This window comes from Mustelus asterias, chromosome 10 (genome assembly GCF_964213995.1).
Source record: "Mustelus asterias chromosome 10, sMusAst1.hap1.1, whole genome shotgun sequence".
NCBI lineage: Eukaryota > Metazoa > Chordata > Chondrichthyes > Carcharhiniformes > Triakidae > Mustelus > Mustelus asterias.
The window spans coordinates 86,545,441-86,565,179 of NC_135810.1; the positions used below are offsets into that span (position 1 = coordinate 86,545,441).

A 19,739-nucleotide genomic window follows, 5' to 3' on the forward strand; every position below is an offset into this window, starting at 1 on the left:
TAAAACCAGTTAAAGGCAGCCTTCCCTGAGAAGTACCTTTGTCAGCGGTGAACAGCTGAGCGAAAAGTTTGATTCGCAGAGAAATGGGTACCTGTGTCCGATATATAGTTTAAAAAGAGCTCAGCACATTATTGTAGATTCCAAGCTGTAAATCAAACGGTTAATAATTAAGGTTCAGTAATTTAGATTGCACACACATTTTTCTCCACACCATTGTAGATTTCAACGGGGCTCAACAAACACACCCGCTTCAAGTAGTTAAATGTCTCAAGTAAATCCATGGGCGCTAGGACCGAGAAGGAGCCTAGATGTCGTTGGTAAGACTACCTTAAACCCAACCCATGCCTGCTTTTCTGCGCCACTCTGCGTGCTACATGGAGAGTATAGTTCAGACGCAGATAGTACACACATTTCACAGTGGGGGCTGCGTAAGGAACACCTGTTTCAAGGCAGCCAGCAACACAGCATTGGACTTGCAGCTCTTTCTGCTGATGAGGGCGAGCGCTTGAAGCCTCAGACACTCTCCTGGTCTTCCTCAAGTCTTTGGATAATAAAAAAGGTGACGTTTGGGAAAAAAAATAAGATCAAAGTTTTTGGATTGCCCCAGCGAGCAACGTGCGATCTATATTTCTCAAGGATTCATGCAGATGTATGCAGTCTTGTATAGAGTAAAAAAAAACAGCGCATGCCTTTCTGGAGTCAGGATCCATAAATTCTGACGTAGCCTTGTTCATCTAAAAAAAATCCAATAACGCCGGGTTTTAAGTTGCTATGACCATCGTTATCTTCTTCCAATGGAGAAACTGCGAATTTTTATTCTCAATGCAGCTGGATCGCCTGAAGATCAAACAGCCTGCTAGACCTGGGATTATTTAAAAAAACAATATGTTAATGTGTGAGTATAAAGTGGTGGTTTCATAGACTACAGATTGACCTTGAACCTGGCCCAAACCAAAACAGCATCTCACTTTTTTTTAATGTATGTTTTAATGGATTGCAGTCAAAACAATTCATTCTGAAAGGAAAGAGGAAAACACACGAGAGATCAATCTGGGCTGACACCTATATTGTTATTATTCTTGTTTTTTTTTTCTATTGTTATTATCAGAAACAGAATCGCCGGCGGCGACTGATGGCTCCGTTAGGTGAAGTTGGGAACTATCTTGGTGTCCAGGATGCAATACCTTTTGGGAATGTGCCCGTTTTGCCGGTGGATAACCCGGTTCTTCTGAGTGATCACCTCGGCCAGTCCGAGGGGGGTTTGAGCAGGGGTTCAGTGACGGACCTGGCTCACTTAAAGGGGATCCTCAGGAGGAGACAACTGTACTGCAGGACTGGTTTTCACTTAGAGATTTTTCCTAATGGAACTATCCAGGGGACCAGACAGGATCACAGTCGATTTGGTAAGTAGAAGAGAGACAAAGCACCTAATTGCCCTTAAGTAGGTCATAAAAGAAGCGCCTGATAATGTTTCTCCCCTCCTCATGACAATGCCAGATGGGGGAGTTTAATGCAGCACTGCTCTGCGAGGCAGTTGGAACGGTATTTTGATTCCTATAACGTGATCTAAGAATATCAGACATGACTAAATGATAGGATCATCGCATTAATTTAGGTGTATCGTCGTTACGGCGATTTATTATAAATACAATCAGGACATCCGCCTCTTGTCTACATCTACCTGTTTACGTGGGGGTTACGTACATTTCGTTTAGATAAATAACTTTCACAAATGATAGGCTGCGGAAAATGAACAGGCTTAGATGCCATAGGTCCCGGCTATGTGTGTGTGTGTATATAGGAAAACAGATTCTGACTAATGGTGCAATGATCCACAGTAAGCACACAGGATCACGAATTTAGGCGCATAGCTGGTTGGGTGATGACTAAGATGCGCTTGAATCGGAATATGTGTCCATCTACCTGTCCCTACGACCTTATGCGTCGATCCGCCGCAAATATCATTCACTGGGACGTCAGACTGGAAGCTAACTTAAAATATTGCTGGTTAGGACCTGCAGACAGAGCTTCCCTATTTGCACCATTAGTGTGGGACAGGTAAGGCTGCACTGTAATGAGTTGTGCTGTCAAAGTTGGAGCCGGATTGCCATCGCAGTGGATTGCTGCAATCATATGACTGGGTGTTGGAGGTGATTGTTGGGGAGATCACAGCAAAGACTAATTTAACACATCGCCATACATTATTAATCAGGTAGAGCTTCCTCGGTATATCTGGAAAATGCATAGGGGGCAATTCAGCCACGTGCGCACGGTGACCTCGCCATGCATTGTTTGTCCTTAGAGTTGATTAAAAGGCATTTTAACATCAATTCTGCTCACAAGGGGGTAAATTGACAGTTTTTTTTTCTCCTTAAGAGCCTCTCTGGCCAAGCCTCTGGGTTCACGCCTCCAGCAGGTGTCTGTACGGCGGCCGCACTGCTACATTTCCAGAGAGGCACAGATTCCCTCGGGTCCTAGCGCACGCCCTCTCCACCCGAACTAATGCTATTTGGGCAAAGAAATTGTCTCTCGCGGGGCGGGGTGGGGGAGAACTACTGGGGATAGTCTAATAGACAGATCCCTGAATGCGGAGTGAGATTAACGTGTAAGGCTAGAACTGCTGCAGCGATTATTATCCACACCTTGTGAAAGATTAACAAAAATACATAGTATATTGGAAAGGAAAGTGGTGCACCGAAACCATTTTTTTAAAGTAGGAGTTTTAAAAGTATTGATATTTTTTCAAATGGGTAAAGTAACATTTGGCACGGCAATCTACTTCAGTCATCCTATTTCACGGGTGGGCTAGTGTGGGAGGTGGAGAGTGAGGAAACAGGTTGAAGTAGCCACTGAACATGGGAAGTTTGATCCTTGTGCTAGAATATAACAGCAGCCCACCCATCATCCACACTCCCCAGATTCCTGAGGTCACCCATTTGGGTGCAGGAGCCTACCTTTCCTTTGCACAGACTTAATGCTTTTCCAGGCCAATGTATCCGCACACACAATATTTTGTCTGTTGTGTCAGTTTTTTTCTTAGAGGATTCTCTCCTTTTGTTTTTTTATGTTAACTTTCTTTACAAGTCAATTCTTTGTTCCTCCTCATATTTGTCCCTACACGAAACGGGCCCTTGCTCTCTGTGCTATTGCCTGGCGCTGCTTGTGCTGAAGCAGCTGGTGTGTCTTTTACTGCAGTGTCTCCTGCCCGCACCTACCTTGGCGCTGGGTGACACGCACTTTGCTACATTTCAGAAGCTGCTATGTTACATTTAAACCCATTCACGTTTTGACTGGACGGACGTAATTTTTTCCCCCTAAACTCACCAATGTCCTCCCTGTTGTGAGGAGAGACGTTGGCTATCACAATCGATCTTTACTTTCTGAATCTTATCCTGAAGGTCATAGATTTCCAGCAGCCGATGAACAGGGCACTGCAGTGAGTGACAGCGTCGGTCAAGTAACTCCATTCGAATCGATTTCATTTGAGTCGACTGGGGATTTATAAGTGCGAAGGCTGCTGTTAATAAAAAAAATGTACGCACTATATTTAAGAATTAGCACTGAGATGCTCAAGGACACCGGAGGAAGTGGTTAATATCCTGGGATCTCTGATGGATGAGGTAGGCGAGAGTGGGGTTTATTTTGCACTTTTGCTGTTTCATGATATACCCACAGATTCAGTCCAGGAAGGTGTGGTCTCCCATCCGAAAAAAAAGACATAACTTTCAAATGAATGTTGGTCGAAGTGGCGGCACTAGCCATATTGCCGAATGTTAATATTGTGCTGAGACTGTCACTTTACAGGTGGACATTCACTAGGGCTGGTATATTCGTTGTCACCTCATGCACTTTGAGCAACTTTCCTCCTCAAATGAAACAATTCACTTGTTAGTGCGGATCATGTCGGATGCTCATTGCATCTGGGGCTGGTTTAATGTTTAACCCTCAGTACAATCGTATTCCATATAAAAGAGAATGATCACAGCCAGTTTAGCTGCAGACTCTCAGATGAACTGCTCTTTCAAGCGTGCAGTGTTGCGGTTTGCTAAGTGCACTGCCAAAAATACACTTGCGGAGCTGGATGGGGGGCGGGGACGGGAGAGAGGGGGTGGGGGGGGGGGGGTGTTGGCTGCTACATTTTGGCAATGTGCAGCATTTGCTTTCCTTCAAGGTCTCTATCGCTCGATATGCATCAGTAGATGCAGCATATTGCCTTGTCTAATTGTGGAATTCATACGGCGTGCTTTGACTGCAAGCTGCAACATAGCGTCTAACGTTTTTAATGTTTAATGTAACATTCTTCGATTGAGGACACTTTCCAGATGGAACTCCACCGGGACGTTCAGTAACTGGAAAGTGTAGGCGTGTCCTGTGTGTCAGCAAAACTACCGCGTACAGAAGCTGACGAAATATTCAGCAGATGGACGTGTTCTGAATAAACGCCACCCTTTTAAATTACGATTAATGCCCAATTCCGCAGGCTGGTTTTGAAGTTCCGACCTCAACTTTTGTCTAGTTTCATTGTTGATTTCAAAATCCAAATATACATCGAGCCGATTGAAATGGGATAAAACATTGCATTGCCTTTGCCATTTGCAGTTGCTTAGGGAGATCTGAGATTGGGAGCAAGGACTGTAGGAGCGCTGGTGCTAGGACCATGAAGGAGACACGGGTTTATTATGGGGCATTCCAGGTTTAATACCTTTGTACTAATGTGTGTGTTACATTTTGTTTTCCTCCACGGCTGCTTTCGTTCGACCATATGTTTTCAATTAGCCAGATTTATCCTCATATAGATACACTTAATGACATGTTAGCATTTCATTTAGTCCAGCATTGGTCTACAATGGGAACAATAAGACTAGACGCGCCCCAAGTCATTCATCATTGATGCCAGAATTGAAAGTGAACGACGCAGGCGTTCTGTGATCTCACTCCATTTTTTTTGTTGAAAGTCTCCTTACTGTTAATACACTGGGTGTGGCATTGACATTTCCACACCCGAGTCGGTGGGATCGGTCCTAAATACACGGTGACAGGGGCTGAAATCGATTGGCATGCGGGGAGCACTGTGTGTGTGGGGCGGGGAAAGAGGTTGGTTTCATTCTAACTTCTGAAGGAACCGAACACCCTCCAGCCCAAGGTGTCAGCTGAAAAAATATCACCCAGAAGCAGTGCGGGCCAGGCGCTGCAGTTGGCACGCCAATCATTTCCTGAGCACCACAAGTAATATTTTAAGAAAAGGGAAAGACGTTTATTCTCCCGGTGCAGCACCCTCCCCTACTATTTGGAGAAATGCTTGCCATCTGTAAAGACGCCGAGAACCACCCATTGTCCGCCCCCAGTGTTTTCAAGTTTTTAAACCTTTGCATTCGCTTTTTAAAAATTAGGTTATCAAGTTAAGTGCTGGGATGCAGACAAACCAACTGAAAACGGTGCTTTTATTGTCTCAATGACCCACCGCCCAAGATCACCCCCAAAACCAAACAAAAAAAATCCAGCCTTAATTTTTTTATTAGAGAAGTATTCTGTGTGGGAGGTTTATTGACAACTCGGCTATACATTTTGTTGTGAGTGGTATAAATCCACCCACGAGACCAGACCACATCATTCTACACCTCCCCTCACATTCCCGCCTCCCTACCTGATCAATTCAGCTATCACCTGGGAGAATAGAGTAGCTTCCCTGCTCCCTGACCGCCAGTGACGCTTGCCCTTTGCCAGCTGCTGAGAGCTATGGTGGAGCCACAGTCATCTATGTTTTCCCTCACCACTTTAAAGAGGGAATTAGCCTACACTTTGTGCCTATCTTAGCGGGATGGTTTGGATGGAGAACTCTGAGTGTGGCATTGTGTTTGATGGCTTATCATGCTGTGAAACTGGACTGGTTCCATCTGCATCAATCTTAGCAACCTTTTGCAATTTGGTTTTGGGAGGAAAGGTTTTCAACCAAGTGGTTGGCTTCAAGCATTTTTAGCATTGTTTTTTTGTGGACGCATTGAATTGTTGAGCATTCATTTCATTCAGGCTGGAATGGGGGCCAAGATTTCCCTCACAGTGTATTGCAGCTTATGGTTTTTACTAATCGAGGAACAAACCTGGGGCTTTTCTGGCTGTGTGGCTCAGTACTGTGTCGCATTTTATAATTTCCTACTGAGCCTTTCAGGGAGCTCCACAATCTATAATACATATATAATACTGTAATACATTGTAATGCATACGGTATCCATGCATAATTAGACAGTGTGACATGACCTTAGCTGGCCTTGTTGCAAAAGACAACAAGTGGATGCCAGGTACATTCCATGAAAGGTGTTGGCAGAAATGGAGTGAGAAAATAAGAAACACAGTCACCCTGGACTCTGGGTTAACCTCAGACACTACACTACTCAGAGTAGTCAGTTATGAAACCATTTCAATAGAGGCATTGAATCATAGAAACTTACAGCACAGAAGGAGACCATTCAACCCATCATGTTGATGCTGGCTCTCTGAAAGAGCATTTGTGTTTATTTCCCCATCTCCACTTTGCGTCCATAAACTTTTTTTTATTCATTTGTGGGACATGGGCGTCACTGGCTGGCCAGCATTTATTGCCCATCCCTAGTTGCCCTTGAGAAGGGGGTGGTGAGCCGCCTTCTTGAATCGCTGCAGTCCATGTGTGTGGGTTGATCCACAATGCTGTTAGGGAGGGAATTCCAGGATTGTGACCCAGTGACTGCGAAGGAACGATGATATATTTCCAAGTCAGGATGGTGAGTGACGTGGAGGGGAAATGGCAGGTGGTGGTGTTCCCATGTATCTGCTGTCTTTGTCCTTCTAGATGGAAGTGGTCGTGGGTTTGGAAGGCCCTGTCTAAGGATCTTTGGTGAATTGCTGCAGTGCATCTTGCAGATAGTACACACTGCTGCTACTGAGTGTCGGTGGTGAAGGGAGTGGATGTTTGTAGATGTGGTGCCAATCAAGTGAGCTGCTTTGTCCTGGATGATGTCAAACTTCATGAGTGTTGTTGGAGCTGCACCATCCAGGCAAATGGGGAGTATTCCATCATGCTCCTGACTTTTGCCTTTTAGATGGTGGATAGGATTTGGGGAGTCAGGAGGTGAGTTAGTCACCACAATATTCTTAGCCTCTGACCTGCTCTTGTAGCCGCTGTGTTAATGTGGTGAGTCCAGTTGAATTTCTGGTCAATGGTAACCCCAAGGATGTTCCTTATCCCCGAGGACCTCTCCAACTCCATTTCAATTTTTTTCCCAGAATCATCTTCCATTACCTTTTCAGATAGAGTGTTCCAGATCCGAGTTACTTTGAGTGAAAAAGATTCTCATCTCCTCTCTAGATCTTTTTTCAATTATTTTGAACCATGATCTTCATTGACCCATCACTTGAGGGAATTTATTTCCCTATTTACTCTATGGAAACCTCACATCATCATGAATACCTCTATTATGCCCCCTCTTGACCTACTCTGTTCCAAGGAGAATAGTCCTAATTATATCATTCTCTTCTAATAATTGAATTCCGTCATCTCTGGTATCATGATGGGAAACCTCATCTCTATCCTTTCCAATGCCTTTCCATTTTTCCTGAAGTGTAGTGTCCATAATTGTCCATGATACTGTGGCTGAGGCCTGACCAGTGATTTATGAAGTTCTAGTGATTTTTTTATATTTTATTCCTCTATTTATAAACCCAGTTTACCCATATATATTTTTAGCACCTTATCAACTTGCCTTGCCACCTTCAAGGATTTGTGTACATGGGCCCAAAGTATCTCTCTCTGCTCATCTATACTTTTGATAATTGTGGCATCTATATTATATTGTCTTTCCATATTTCTCCTCCCAATGTGGATTTCTTTACTTTTCTCTGCATTGAACTCTATCTTCCATACTCCTGCCCAATTCACCAAACTCTCTAGGTCATGCTGAAATCTATAATTATCCTCATCATGACCTCCTGCTTGGCAAGTTTTGTATAATCTGCAAACTATATAATGTTGTTCCCTACACCTGAGTCTAGGTTGTTTATAAAAGTTGTGAAGAGTAATGGATCAACACTGACCCTTGGGATGCACCACTCCAGACCAACGTTTAGTCTAAAAACACCCACTCACCACCAGGCTTTGCTTCCTGTACCTGAGCCAATTTTGTATCCAGACTGCCACTTTCTCCTTAATTCCAAACGTTTCATCTTCTTAATAATCTTCCCTTTGGTACTTCTTAAAATGCCTTCCAATAATCCATCCATACATCGACTTCACTACCTTGATCAACCTCCTCTGTTAGTTCATCAAATCATTCAAGTAAGATAACCAAACACCATTTACCTTTCAAAAATCCATGATCTAAATTAATCCATACCTTACCAAATAAAAATTTATTTTGTCCCTCATCATGGTTTCCAATAACTTGTTCAGTACTGATATTAAGATGACTGGCTTGTTGTTACCCGGATTATCCCTCTCCTGTTTCATGAACAGTGATATAACACATTAGTAAACCTCCTCTGGTGTTACTGCTGTATCCAATGAGGATTGAAAGATTGTAACAAATATCTTTGCTATTTTTACCTTTGCCTCTTTCAGCAGTGTAAGATGCATTCTGACCAGATAGCTGACCAACTTTCAGGAATGAAAATCTTTTTAGTATGTCTTCTCAATCATTATTCTAGCCATAACTTTCCTCTCTTTTAGCGTAGCCCTCACATTATCCGGTTCCTTTGTAAAGGAAGATGCAAAGTAATAATTTAACACTTTTCCATGTTCTCTGCCTCCGCACGAAGATTTCCCTTTTGGCCCTTAACGGACCTGACTTTTTTTCTGAGCAAAACTCATACACCTTATATGTTTATAAAATGTTTTAAGGTTCAATTTAACGTTGACTGCTAATTTTTTCTCATTCTGTGATTCTGTGAACCTCCTGCATTAACTTTTCACTTTCCTCTTGTACTTTCCATAATCTTCCTAATTATTAACTACAGCATGCTCTAGCTGGGGTGGCACGGTGGCACAGGTGGCACAGCACTGCGGCCTCACAGCGCCAGGGACTTGGGTTCAATTCCCAGCTTGGGTCACTGTCTGTGTGGAGTTTGCACGTTCTCCCCTTGTCTGCTTGGATTTCCTCCGGGTGCTCCGGTTTCCTCCCACAGTCTGAAATTCGTGCTGGTTAGGGTGCATTGACCTGAACAGACGCTGGAATGTGGCGACTAGGGAAATTTCACAGTAACTTCATTGCAATGTTAATGTAAGCCTTACATGTAACTAATAAATAAACTTTACTTTAAATATTTCCCATAAACCTCTTTTCTCTGTTGTATTTTAATTTGTATTTTCTTTGTCATGGAGGACACATGAGCTATGAGTGATGTATCTTTTCCCATCAAATGAGTATATGTTCTTTATACCTGAACCATCTCTTCCTTAAATGCTTTCCATTGCTGTTTCCTGTTGTCTCCTAGAAACACCTTTCACAATCTACTTTTGCTAGGTCCTTTCTTACATCATTGAAATTAACTCTTCATCAGTTAAGCGTATTTGCCTTCAATAGTTTCTGTTTTTCTTGTCTTAATTTGAACTGAATTATGCTATGCTCACTCTTAGCCAGATGACCTCCTGTTGTAACAGAGTCCTCTTATCCTGCTTCATTTCCCATAACCAGATCAAACACTGTTCCTTCCTTGTTAAACTAGAAACAGTGATAAAGAAAATTCTCCTGTGTACATATTAGAAATTCTTCTCTTTTCTTAGTCCATATTAAGGTAATTAAAATCTAGTAATATTACCATTTCTATTTCTGTTCATGCTTTTGAAATTTGTTGACAGATTTGCTACCTCACTGTTTGGAGCTCTATAAAAAAAACTCCCAACAATATATCAGTTCTCTCTGTTTCTCAACTCAAGCCAAAAAGATTCAGTCCTCGGAGAATCTAGTAAATGCTTTCTATTTAGAACTGTAACATCATCTTTAAACAATATTACCACACCTCGCCTTTTATCACTCTCTCTCATTGCTGAGTATTTGATAACAAGGAATATTAAGAATTCATTCTTGTTGGAGCCAAATCGCTGTTAACACAACCACGCTATAATCCAGTGTAGCAATTTGTGCCGCAGCTTACCAACCTTCCTAATAAATCTACAATGTCATACAAACGTTGTAATTCTGCCTTCATTACTTCCTCTATTTTCCTCAATTGTGACATTGCAATTTTGGGGATATTTCAGGTTTACTGCTGTTTAAATCACTGCCTTCTGAAATCATTTCTACTTCTCTCTGCTAATTTCTGGATTCTGTCCATCCTGCCAAATTAGTTTAACCCATCCCCAACAGTACCTAGTTAACGTCCCAGTCAGAACATTGGTCTTAGGTTTGTTCAGGAGCAAACCAGAGATCTTGTAGAGGTGCCTCATCCACATAACTCATTCTAATGCCCCAAGAATCTGAAAGCCTCCCTCCTGCACCATTTCCATCACTGCATATTTACCTCGACTATCTTCACTAGCATGCTACACTGGGGGAATTCCAAAATTATGACCTTTAAGTTGCTGTTTTTCCATCTCTTTCCTAGCTCCTGAAAGCTTGGCCTGAAGGAGTTCAAAACCTTTCCTGCCAATGTCATTAGTTCCAATATAGGCAGTGACCTCTTGCTCTTTCCTTTTCCATCACAGAATATCCTGATCTTGTTTAGTGATGCCCTCTACCAGGCACCAGGAAAGGGACATACCATCTGAAAATCACATTTGTGGTTACAGAAACATCTGTCCACACCCCAACTATCGAATTCTGCAATTCTGTTTCCCCTGTGTGCAGTCAAATCTTCTATGGTGCCAGGACTTTGATTCTTCCTGCGTTCCTCCAAGACTTGGGAGTAGATTACTTGACTCCTGGCTGAGACATGGGCATGGCATGAGGAACTGACACAGGATAAAATAAATAGCATATACATTTCCACTGCTCTAATTTGCCCCAGTTCTCTCTACGCACCAACAAAAGCAGCTTCATGTTACTGGCAGCCTTCCAGTATCATGCAAATTGACCATTCTGCAGGGTATGTCTAAAGAACAGACAGTTCTGGGAAGGGTTGGTGTTTTTTGGGGGGAGGGAGGGGGAGTGGAATTGGCTGCTGGGTCTAAATCAGATGAACCCAATTCTATTTTTATCCAACGCCAATAAATGTGTACCCTTCACGAGGTATTGCTAAAGTATGATTAGGAACTGGAACCATGATAGACATTTTTCTCTTCCTTCCTTGCTTGGGGATACTTACTTTATATAGCCCCCTTGCTGAGGTCAGTTAACTCAGCACAGACTGGGGCGTGGGGGGTCAAACTTGAGAAATTTTCTAGGCTGCTTAGCTAAGCATTATACCACATAGTACAATCGTAAGCAGGTTTTAAAAACCTTAGTTTACAACACAAAACAAAATCATTATCACCTCCCAGTATATTACTGTACTGCGGCCTCTCAACTTGTTTTTCATACATCGTCATCTAACTGACCCTCCCTGACCTTGAGAACTGAAATTCTGCAAAGGTTTACATGTCGCCTTTTGCAGAATTCAGAACAGCTATTTTCAGCTGACATTGCACATGAAGCCGCATGAGACAGCTTCCATGAAAATATGATATACGGCCTTTTCATTTTATGTTCCATTATTTATTTGACTTTTATTAGTTTAGGTGTAAAACGGATGCACATGCTGGTCTTTCTTAGTCAAATTCACTAATATTTTCCAAGAAAACATATTGTCTGCCTGTGTTACAATTTAAATTCATTTAGTTTGAGAGATACTAAAATGGGGTCTATTAAACTGAACTTGGTATAGTCACCTCTTTATGTGTTGTTGGCAATCATGATATTTGTACACTGCAAGTCTGAAGTCAGGACCAGTATCCCTTACTGAAGAAAACAAGAAAATTGAGTGCAGTTTTCAAATGGCCAAACATGTATGATTGAGACTAAGTGGTCCGGGCAGTAACTTTCTCCTGGGAGAAAATAAAGTGCCTTTGATTAAAAAAAAAGTTTAAGACATTGCTCAGAAAACCCAATGTGGAATTTTATCAGTTCTAGCTGTCTTTATTGTTACAATGATTTTAGTGTTCAAGTTTGTACTATTTTAATATAAATACACTCATTGCTCCATGCTCACAATAATCTTAACTCCACTTTAGCCATAGTTGCTCTGAATTGATGTTGCTGTTATCGGGATTTGACTTTGCTGGCGGGAGCTGTTACTTTGATCCAATACCTTGTACATGAAGCTAGGTTATTTCTTAGCCACATGATTTAAAATATTGTAGTCTCTAAGACCCAGTACAGTAATGCAATATGAAACAAATGCAGCCTTTATTTCAGCAGCTGACAAACATTACATGGGTGAATTTCTCTGGTCGTAACTGTAAAGGCATGTGCTTTTCAAATAAACTGCATCGTGACCTGGCTATTAACACATTTGGAAATTTTGTTTTAATGTGATGGGATATTAACTAGCCATTAGTAGCATTAGTTATAGAAAAATAAAATAATGCAAGATCACTTTATAACCCCATGTCCTCTCAAAATTGGAAATTATAGTGAACTGCTTAAATTTCACATTGGCTTGCCAATATAAACTCAATTAATTTTGAATTATGCAATGGTGTTGGTATAAAGTAAACTTACCTCAGTTGGAGATTGAATGGAAAGACTAATTCTGAGACAGCACAATGGAATTGGCCAGCATGTTTGTTGCTATTTTCGTCTCCAATGCCATTACCTTCTGTTTGTTATATCCATTCCATTCCAATTATTGTCTGTTTCAGTCTCCATTTCTTTACTGGATATTTTTTTCCTTGATTATAAATGCCCATTTGATGTACTAATAAATACACATCTGATTAGATGTGTAAACCAGAACATAGAAATAAAATTTCAGCTCTGGGACGACCTTGCTAAGAACCTATGGTGTAATTGGGGCACCTCTGCTCAATTCAGGAAGAGCACAGCCAGGATTCAGTAAAAGCATAAATGAGGCACATTGCTGTAGGATGAACTTTCTTTCAATGAGGACAACATTATAACATTTTTAATCTTTTAAAAATGTATTTCTCTCCACTACCCAGTTGGTGCCATGCCAACATGTTTGTGGTTTCTGGGCTGGTTTTGACTATCAGGCGGCTGCAGTCAATGCTGTTTTATGGCTGCCTATTGGAGTTTTGTGAAAGCCACCTATAGATGACTTCTTTCCATCCCCCCTCCCCCAAGTGAAGTGGCTTTGATCAGGAACTCTGAAGGGGTAATCAGGACCCATGTTCCCCTTCACTCTTCTGCTGTGAATTGGTTCTCCAGTGCGCTGCACCACCACCTAACACACTTTGTTGTAAGCTTACAGCATGTACCTAATTGGAAATTAATGTCACCAAAACGTAGAAGGAACACAGTTGTGTTTTGAAAAGCTTTGTTAGTCGGAACCTTCTCCTGTTAGGTTTGTTTTCTTTAATGTATGGCTACATATATTATATTGCTGCGTAAAGTGTTTCAACATTATAGTCTTGATTGATTAAATGCCACTCAAAATATCAGTGCCTGTGATTTGGCTAGATTAAAACTACAAAGTTGCAAAATCGTAAATGGCAACATTGCCTTGGGTCTATTTTTAGAACTGGAGCATTTAATAATTCAGGGGCAAATACCGCAGTCACCACATTTCTGCCCAGTTAGACATTAAACGATTACAACTGTATTTTAGATGCATCAGTTCCATTTACTTTGTTCCTGCTGATAATTCCTTACCTATAAACATGTTTATTTAAATGTCCTAAATGTTCTAATTAATATCTAAAATCCATTATCTGTAAGTCTATTGGAATTTTTATGAATTTACCAATACAAATATATTGTAAGCAATGCCTATTGAATGTTTAATAGGTCTATATCTTGGTAGGTCATACATGGCATACTAATGCTGATTAAACAAAAGAATTTCTAGATTTTTTGGTGGGCAAGTGTTTTCTAGATTATTTGATGAAACTCTGACAGAGAGATTGCAAATATCATTATGACATCCAAAAACGTGACTCAGAAAGTTCTATTATCTGGCTTTTCCATTGAATTGAATTCTCAGTCCATTGGTCTGTTGTCATACCCAGGCATGCTGTAGGAAGCAAAAGTCAACGTCATTATGTTGTGCGCTTTGCCAACTCCTGCAGTTCCCATTATCAATCTTCCATTCAGGTTTTCTTGCATATTGTTCCACCATCTCAGCTGCAGTTTAGCAGTAGATGATGTAATAATGTAAAAAGTGGAAGGTTGTAAACTACAGAAATAAACAAAAGAGTTATCCATTATAAGTTAATGTTAAGAAATTAATTAGTGAATACATTGTGACTAAAGGGAAATTTTAAACACTTTTGATATTGGTTTTCTACCTTTTTCAGAACAGATAATATAGGTTTGGTTCAAAAATGTTTACAGGCTAGCTCAAAAATAACAGTCACACAATAAATCAACATTTACACAAATGCCAGGCAATGACCATCACCAATAAGAGACACTCTAACCCACCGCCTCTTGACTTTCAATGGTGTTACTATTACTGAATCCCCCACTGTTAACATCCTTGGGGTTACCATTGACCAGAAACTCAACTGGACTCGCCCCATAAACACAGTGGCTACAAGAACAGGTCAAAGGCTCGGAATACTGTGGCAATTAATTCACTTCCTGACTCCCCAAAACCGATCCACCATCTACAAGGCACAGGAGTGTGATGGAATACTCCCCAGTTGCCTGGATGGGTGCAGCTCCAACAACAGTCAAGAAGCTTGACACCATCCAGGACAAAGCAGCCCACTTGATTGGCACCACACCTACAAACATCCACTCCCCCCACTACCGATGCTCAGTAGCAGCAGTGTGTACTATCTACAAAATGCACTGCAGCAATTCACAAAGATCCTTAGACAGCACCTTCCAAACTCACGACCACTTCCATCTAGAAGGACAAGGGCAGTAGATACATGGGAACACCACCATCTACAAGATGCTCTCCAAGCCACTCATCGTCCTTACTTGGAAATATATCGCCGTTCCTTCGTAGTTGCTGGGTCAAAATCCTGGAATTCCCTCCCTTACGACATTGTGGGTCAACCCACAGCACATAGACTGCAGCAATTCAAGAAAGCGACTCACCACTACCTTCTCAAGGGCAACTAGGGATGGGCAATAAATGCTTGCCAGCCAGCGATGCCCATATCCCATGAATTGAAAAAAAAAATTCGCGCATTTAATCCATTTAATTTCTGCACACATTTCCTACTTTGTTGCACTTCCCAGAATAATGTAAAACAATTAATTCAGTCTATAATATCACGTTACAAGGCTAAAGGCCAGTCATCTATGCCAGTCCCTGGATTTAATGTTAATCTGTGTCAATGCCTGGATTGTCGGTCATTCTGTGTCATTCCTGTATTGCAGATCAGTCTTTTGTCAATCTCCCTCTCCCTAAGTCTGGTTTGTCAGTGACACAGTAAGAGTTTTAATAACACCAGGTTAAAGTCCAACAGGTTTATTTGGTAGCAAATGCCATTAGCTTTCGGAGTGCTGCTCCTTCGTCAGATGGACCATCTTCGTCCATCTGACAAAGGAGCAGCGCTCCGAAAGCTAATGGCATTTGCTACCAAATAAACCTGTTGGACTTTAACGTGGTGTTGTTAAAACTCTTACTGTGTTTACCCCAGTCCAACGCCGGCATCTCCACATCTTGTCAGTGACAAACAGTAGAGAGAGTTTAGTTTTTCCTTCTTCATATTTTCTGTGTCTAATTTCTGAGAATACTGCAGATCCTTTGTGTCCTGTAGGCTACATCCAGAACATTGCAAAGTATCTGAATCAACCTTGGAAGACTGTCCAGGCAGGATAGAATGTGTTGATTTTTGTCAGCAGACACTCAGATGCTGACACAGCGCTGAAAATGCTGATCTCAGCCTAAAATGTGGACATTTGGCAGAAATCATGTTCATTTGGATACTAACTTTGTACACTTTCTTTTCACATCTCAGCCTATCTCCCTGCTTCTTCAGAGATGTTGCTATATTCTGCCAAAACATTTTCAGCAAAAGACAATGTAACTCTTGATTTCTCTCTGCAGCATTTAAGAAAAACCTGCATTTATAGAACGTATTTCAAGATGTTCCAAAGTGCTTTATAACCAATTAAAGCACACTAAGGGGCAATTTAGCATGGCCAATGCACCTAACCAGCACATCTTTGGAGTGTGGGAGGAAACCGGGCCACCCAGAGGAAATGCAGTCAGTGTTGTGATGTAGGAAACTTATAGATTATATAATTTCTAAAGAAGCTTATCCACCATCTTGCGTACTCAACATTATACTGTTAAGGTGCAGCACTGGCCTTCCACTGATGTATTTTTGAACAATCCCCTCTAACCTATTTGTTTTAAATGTTCCTTAATTTCATTGAATTTAGCCCTTACCTGGCTGCGGCTTTTAGGGATTGATGACTCTCGGGCCATGATAAACTTCACCATTATATGGTCACTGTTGCTTAGGGGCCATAGGACTTTCATGTCCGTACAATATCTGGGTCATTGATAAATATCAGATCATGGTGAACATTGCCAATCATTCTTCCTTGATGTATTGGGCCAACAAGCAATCATGGACTACATCTACCATCTACGGTTTCCCTAGTTTGCATCTGGTTGATTGAAGTCCCTGATTAAAGTGAAACAGAAAATGCTGGAAAATCTCAGCAGGTATGGCAGCATCTGTGGAGAAACAGAGTTACTGTTTCGAGTCCGTATGACTCTTCGCCAGAGCTAATTCTCTAATTAAAATAGTTTATTTGTTTTCACATACCTTTCCCGTGTCTTCATAGAGTAAATTGTGCACTTCTGTATGGACATTAGGGGTGGCATTATCCGGCCGCGCTTGCCCCAAAACCGGAAAATCCAGCCTGAGGTCAACAGACCTTTGCATGGTCCGTCCCTCGCCTGCTACGATTCCCATGGCAGACGGGACAGGAAAACTCTCCCCCCCCACCCCAGGTGCTCCATTGCAAACTCCCAGTGTTAGTTTTGACTTTTTAAAAAAACAGTATTGCTTTCTACTTCCATAGGATCAACTTCTTTTATCACCCGGGTTTCCATGAGGTGTGGGGTTACATCACCAACTTTTTCTGTCCATTAGTCTTCTAATTGCTGTATGCCCCTGAATGCTATATTCATTTCCACTCTCTGGATAAAGTTATCTTTATAATAAACTTTTACAACAGTCTCCAGTTCTGATATCTTAATGCTTGAATTATTCATGCACGTCCATGTTAAAATGATTGGTGGCATAGTGGTAAGGCCATTTGGCTACTCATTCAGAGGCTCAGGCTATTGCTCTGGGTGCACAAGTCAAATCTCACCAGGGCACCTGGTGGAATTTAAATTCATCTGCCAGTTGTCCACACATTCCACCAACCTGTCTATGTCCTTTTGAAGTTCTACACTATTCTCACAGTTCACAATACTTTCAAGTTTTGTATTGTTCATAAGTTTAGAAATTGTGCCCTCTTCGCCCTGGTTTAGGTCATCTTAACATTGTGCTCTGGGGAATTCCACTATAAACCTTCACCCCTTCCAAAATAAAATCCATAAACCATTATCTCTTTCCTATCACTTAGCCAATTTCTTACCAATGTTGCCTTTTACTCCATGAGTTCTACCTTTACTCATAAATCTATTATGTGGCACTTCCATCAAATGCCTCTTGGAAGTCCATGTATACCACATCAACAGCATTACCCTCATCAACCCTTCTCTGTAGCCTCAATAAAAAACCCCAGCAGGTTAGTTAAACACAATTTTACCATGTTGGCTTTCCTGAATTAATCTGTATTTACCCAAGTGACTTATTAATTTTGACCCAATTTATTGGGCGGGATTCTCAGGCCACGCTCGCCCCAAAACCAGAAAGTCTCGCCTGAAATTAATGGACCTTTCTATGGTTTGCCCTTCACCTGCTCCGATTCCTATGGCGGGTGCAACGGTAAAATTCGCCCCATTGTTTGTGGAAACCTTCCTACCATGGAGGTTAAACTGACTCTCCTCTAGTTGCTGGGCTTATTTTGACACCCTTTGCTTCCATAAGGGTGTAACATTTGCAATTCTCCAGTTCTTAGATACCATCCCTGAGTCTAAGGAAGACTGGAGAACTATGGCTTATGCATGCACAATTTAGATTCTTAATTCTCCTGGTATCCTTGGACGCACCTCATCTGAACCTGGTTCCATATCAACTTTAAGTACGGACAACCTATCAATCCCTCCTACTTAGCAATTTTAAACTTTTCAAGTATCTGAACTACCCCCTCTTTCCCCATGACCTGCGCAGCATCCTTGTTCTGACAGATGCACAGTATTAATTTAATACTTCAGCCATGTGTCTCCAAATCCACTTTTTGGCCCCCTTAATCAGCCCAGTCCTCCTTTCACCACCTCTTTACTATTTATAGGCCATGGAAGACTTTTGGGTTCTATTTTATGTTAGTTGCCAGTCTCTTTTCATACTTCCTCTTTGCTTTTCTTATTTGGTTTTTCAGTTCCTCCAAGAGCCTTCTATTTTCAGCCTGGTCCTCGATTGTATTATCCACCCATTTCTCATAAGCAGCATTTTTTCTTCTTCCTCTTAATCCCTATATCTTTTGTCATTCAGGGAGCTCTGTATTTGCTTGCCCTATTTATCCCCTTCATGGGAGTATACCTTGACAGTCCTTGTGGAGAATAAGAATACAGTCCATTGTGTTGTGCTGTATTACCAGATCTAGTAGCCCAAAACTGGGCACTTGCGAGGTGCTGTGGGCCACCTTCAGCAGCAGAATTCTATACAACCACAACCTGTACCTTCATGGTCTGATGTATCGTTCACTCTACCATTATCAACAAGCCAGGGGATCAACTTGGGTTCAATGAGAAATGCAGGAGAGCATGCCAGGAGTAGCACCAGGCACATTTAAAAATGAGGTGCCAACTTAGTGAAGCTACAACAGAGGGCTACATGCATGCTAATGAACAGAGGCAGCATGTGACGACAGCGCTAAGCGATCCCATAACCAATGGATCAGATCAAAGCTCTGCCAGTCCTGCCACATCTAGCCATGAATGATGGTGGGCAATTAAACAATTAAGAGGAGGAAGGGACTCCACAAATATCCCCATCCTCAATGATGACAGAGTCCCGCATATCTGTACAGAAGACAAGAATGGAATATTTGAAACTATTTTCAGCTGGAAGTGCTGAGTGGATGATCCATCTCAGATTTCTCCTGAGGTTTCCAGCATTGCAGATGCCAATCTTCACCTAATCGATTCCATGTTATAAGGAACTGGTTTAAGGCACTGGATACTGCAAAGGCCATGGGCCCTCTTAATATCCTGTCCATAGTGCTGAAGATGTGTGCTGCAGAGCTAGCCCTGTCCTCAGACAAGTTGTTCCAGTACAGCTACAACACTGGCATAGATCTGACAATGTGAAAAATTGCCCACATATGCCCTGTCCACAAAAAGCAGGTCAAATCCAATTTTACCAGTTACTGCCCCCCCAGTATACTGTTAATCATATGAAAGTGATGACAGGGTGTTATCAACAGTGCTATGAAATGGCACTTACTCAGCAATAATGTGCTCACCAGTGCTCTATTTGGGTATCACCAGGGCCACTGAGCTCCAGACCTCATTATAGCCTTGATCCAAAC

The 19,739-nt window shown here is 41.7% G+C and overlaps 1 protein-coding gene across 2 annotated transcripts in view; it reads left to right on the forward strand.

Moving 5' to 3' along the window:
- Positions 1-395: 395 nt before the first annotated feature.
- LOC144500065 (fibroblast growth factor 9) overlaps positions 396-19,739 on the forward strand; it is an 82,038-nt gene continuing 62,694 nt past the window's right edge. The window contains exons 1-2 of one of the 2 annotated variants that reach the window (XM_078222836.1): positions 396-559; positions 1,109-1,403. In XM_078222836.1, the coding sequence (XP_078078962.1) occupies positions 1,133-1,403 (271 nt within the window). In that variant the 5' untranslated portion in view covers positions 396-559; positions 1,109-1,132. Of the gene's footprint in view, positions 560-665; positions 896-1,108; positions 1,404-19,739 lie in introns of those variants that run through there. The other variant, XM_078222837.1, reaches the window with a different exon arrangement.